The sequence below is a fragment of the Malurus melanocephalus genome, unplaced genomic scaffold, assembly GCF_030028575.1.
Source record: "Malurus melanocephalus ecotype Western Australia unplaced genomic scaffold, MMel_1.1 scaffold_797, whole genome shotgun sequence".
NCBI lineage: Eukaryota > Metazoa > Chordata > Aves > Passeriformes > Maluridae > Malurus > Malurus melanocephalus.
Genome location: NW_026624029.1, coordinates 5361 through 8862, shown reverse-complemented (window position 1 = coordinate 8862; position 3502 = coordinate 5361). Strand labels below are relative to the sequence as shown.

The window sequence follows — 3502 nt, the reverse complement described above, 5'->3', positions numbered from 1 at the left end:
GCCCCGCTCGCCCCGGCCGGCCGAGCCCCTCCCCGCCCAGGAAACATGTCCAAGATGCCGGCCAAGAAGAAGAGCTGCTTCCAGATCACCAGCGTGACCACGGCGCAGGTGGCCAGCAGCATCACCGAGGACACCGAGAGCCTGGATGACCCCGATGAGTCCCGCACCGAGGACGTGTCTTCCGAAATCTTCGACGTTTCGCGMGCCACCGACTACGGCCCCGAGGACGTCTGCGAGCGGAGCTCCTCCGAAGAGACTCTCAACAACGTGGGCGAGGCCGAAACTCCCAGCAGCGTCTCTCCCAACCTCCTTCTGGACGGGCAGCTGGCTGCGGCGGCCGCTGCTGGAGCGGCTGCGGCTCCCAACGGAGGGGCTGTGCCCAAAAGCTCTGCTGCTGCTGCCGCTGCTGGCCCTGGCCCTGCTCCTGCCGTGGTGGGAGGCAGCAGCAGCGCTCCGGCCGCCCTGCCCTCCGCCGGCCCCGCTGTACCCGCTGCCCCGGGGGCCATGTCTCAGACGGCGGCTGCTGCGTGCAGCTCWCGCTTCAGGGTGATCAAGCTGGACCACGGCACCGGGGAGCCCTACAGGCGAGGCCGATGGACGTGTATGGAGTACTATGACCGAGACGCCGATGGTGGTGGCGGTGGTGGCGGTGTTCTGGGCAGGACTGGAGATTGCATTAGGCACAGCAGCACCTTTGAGCAGGCTGCTCACGACAGGGACAGCGGCCTGGGTGCCACGGGAGGGTCTGTCGTGGTCTCGGCCGTKCCCGCATCAGCCCACGGCCCCGATTCCGTAGCTGACAGCTCCCTGGCTGCCGTGTCACAGCTGCTTCAGACGGAGAAAATGAACCARTCGTCTCTACAGCAACCTAATTTTGTAATTGGGCAACAACAGCAGCCCGTAGGTGGGGCCGTRCCTCCGAGTAGTGCTCAGCCCGTGTTCTCTGGGGCTGCGGGAGCGAGCCAGCAGATGATAGTGCCGCAGCAGCCGCAGGTGAATCCGCAGGCTGGAGCCAACGGGAAAGGCATGGCAGCTGCCAGTGTGACGGTGGGGCAGGCGAGCGTTCCTGCGGGCCAGCAGCAGGTGCAGCAGGCGAGCGTCCCGGTGACTCAGCCTCAGCAATTCGCCTATTCGCAGTCCCAGATCGCACCCGTGCATCTCCTGCCGACGCAGCCTCCCGGGCAGGCCGAGTACATGCAGCACATGACAATTCTGCAGTCTCAAGGGGCTGTTCAGCAGCCCAGCGCCGGCTCTGCTCCGAGCACTGCAGCCCAGAGCCTCGCCGTGGGGCAGAACCCCGCTCCCGTCATGGGGGTGGCGGCACAGCCCGGCGAGGCCGCCCCACAGGGATCGGGGCTGCTGCAGAGCGGCCAGGCACCGGCGAGCCAAGCTGCCATGCCACCGGCGGGAGGAGTGGTGCAGGCAGGCCTGGGACATTCGGGGCTTGTGCAGCAGAAATCTGTGACTCAGCAGGCGGCGGGGGCCAGCGGTCCCGTGTCGGGAGTGGCCGGCGCTCCCCACGCCGCGGTGCCCGCAGTTCAGAGCGTGCCCGTGCCCGGTGCCAGTGTGCCTAGCGTGTCCACCACTGCTTCTGTCACCATGCCAAACGTCCCTGCCACGCTGGTGCAGTCGCAGCTGCCGAGCCACCCCTCYGGCAGCAGAGCCCCCGGCGCGCTCCAGCCCCAGCTGATGATGGCCAGCGCAGCCGCCAGTCTGCCTCAGGCCAGCCTGCCTCAGGCCAGCCTCGGACAGTTCCAGAGCCAGGCCCAGTCCTTGGCAGGCCAGATTGACGATACTAGAAGAAAATCAGAACCCCTACCTCAGCCACCACTTTCTCTTATAGCCGAAAATAAACCTCTTGTGAAGCCTCCCATTCCAGACACTCTAGCAAATCCTCTTCAGTTACCTGCAAGTACTCCAATGAACAGTCTCGCTAGCTCTGTCTTTGGCATATCCATTCCTGTTGATGGTGATGAAGACAGGTATGAATTATTTCAAAAAACACTTCTGGTGGGGGGGMGAAGTCAACTTCTGAGTTACTGTCACGTGTTTTTGGTAAATTTGTATTTTCAGAAAGTTATGCTGAGGTTCACCTGGGCTACATTTTTGTTTCAGGAGTGTGAACCGTAACAAAGGCCAAGTATTTAGGCGAGTAGCGAATCGTACTTGTTCTCAGGGTGCAAGTGTGGTTACTTTTCTTACAAAATGTGGTACAAAATAGCCTGAGAGCTGCTTAATGCACAAATARTAAGACCTTTTCAGAATCAAAAGAYTCAAAGCTGTCTTTCTGTAGCCAGCGAGAAGGGCTGTTCTCTCCTTTTTCCTGAACAGGTCGCACTTTGATGACAGCTGRGTTAAAATCATCAGCTCTGTATTGCAGTGTTGAGTCTGTGTGGTGCTGTCTCAGGGCCATCAGGTGGGGCATCTTGGAAAACTTTAGGCTTTTAATGCAGATTCTTGGTTTTTATCCTGCARTGGAGTTGGCACTCTGTGGTGTCAGTTAGCAAGGAAAGTGCTTGCACTTGGATTGGATTTGTGTGCAAATCCATGTGCAGGGAAAGCTCTGCCGAGAAGGGTCCTTTGTATGGAGCAGACAGACACTACAGGGGCAGAGATGTGGACACGGTGGGAACTGCAGCCGCACAATGAGGGGTTTTTTGYTGGAAAGTAATTGGAACTACAGAGGGGTGTGGTGTGAGCAGACTGAGAGCAGTGCGTGTGTGAGTGCTGTTCTGTGCACAGTCAGACTGCTCTGRAGGGGAATGGCCAAATCTGCTCGGTGGCTTCTTTGGGAAAGCAGAACAAGCAGTGTTTGAGTTACAGTCCTGACATGCACTGTCAGGAGTGCTGCGGTTTGGAGGAAGGGAATTACACGTGTGTGTTAAAAACAGGAGTCAGGCCATTATGAGAAGGTCTTGGGTGAATTTCTGTGAGTTTTCCCTGGCTTTGAGGCAGCAGCAGCCTTTAAGATGATACAGTCAGTGTGATCAGGATTGTTTCAGTAAAGSCTGCAGTGTCTGTGGGGTTGGGGTGCAGTGGATGGAGGGGACACCTCAGAGTGGATGTTGGAAGAGTTGAGGCTGCAGAGTTCATGCAGTGTCTGCTGGAGCATGGGCTGGCACTGTCTGAGAAAGTACTGCTGTGCTTTTCTGCAAGGAAAAGCTCTGCTGGTTCTGGTTAGAGTGGAAAAGAACTGACAAGAAAAAGTGAAACGGCTGCAGTTTTTTCACAGTTTGCCCACCTGAAGGTAGAGGATTGCTAACCCGGTGACAAACTGCCTCATGCAAATAAGATTTCAGGCTGGTGGGTCCTTTTCATAGCTCAGTGTTTGATCWGAAGATTATTTGTCTGGTGTTTAATCATTCTGTTGATTCGGGAATCAGTAAGAAAGAAGTGCATTTTGCATTTCTTTTTCATAGCTTCTAATACGTAATATCAGTTGTGGTAGTGAACATGATTATCTGTGACAAGTGAATCATTTCTGTGTAAAGATAAGGAAAAA

The 3502-nt window shown here is 56.7% G+C and overlaps 1 protein-coding gene across 1 annotated transcript; it reads left to right on the top strand.

Moving 5' to 3' along the window:
- Positions 1-6: 6 nt before the first annotated feature.
- Positions 7-3269, top strand: TSC22D2 (TSC22 domain family member 2). The gene has a single exon (XM_057385181.1). It carries the CDS (start codon positions 46-48, stop codon positions 2128-2130), a length of 2085 nt encoding a protein of 694 aa, XP_057241164.1. The 5' UTR covers positions 7-45; the 3' UTR covers positions 2131-3269.
- Positions 3270-3502: the final 233 nt, after the last annotated feature.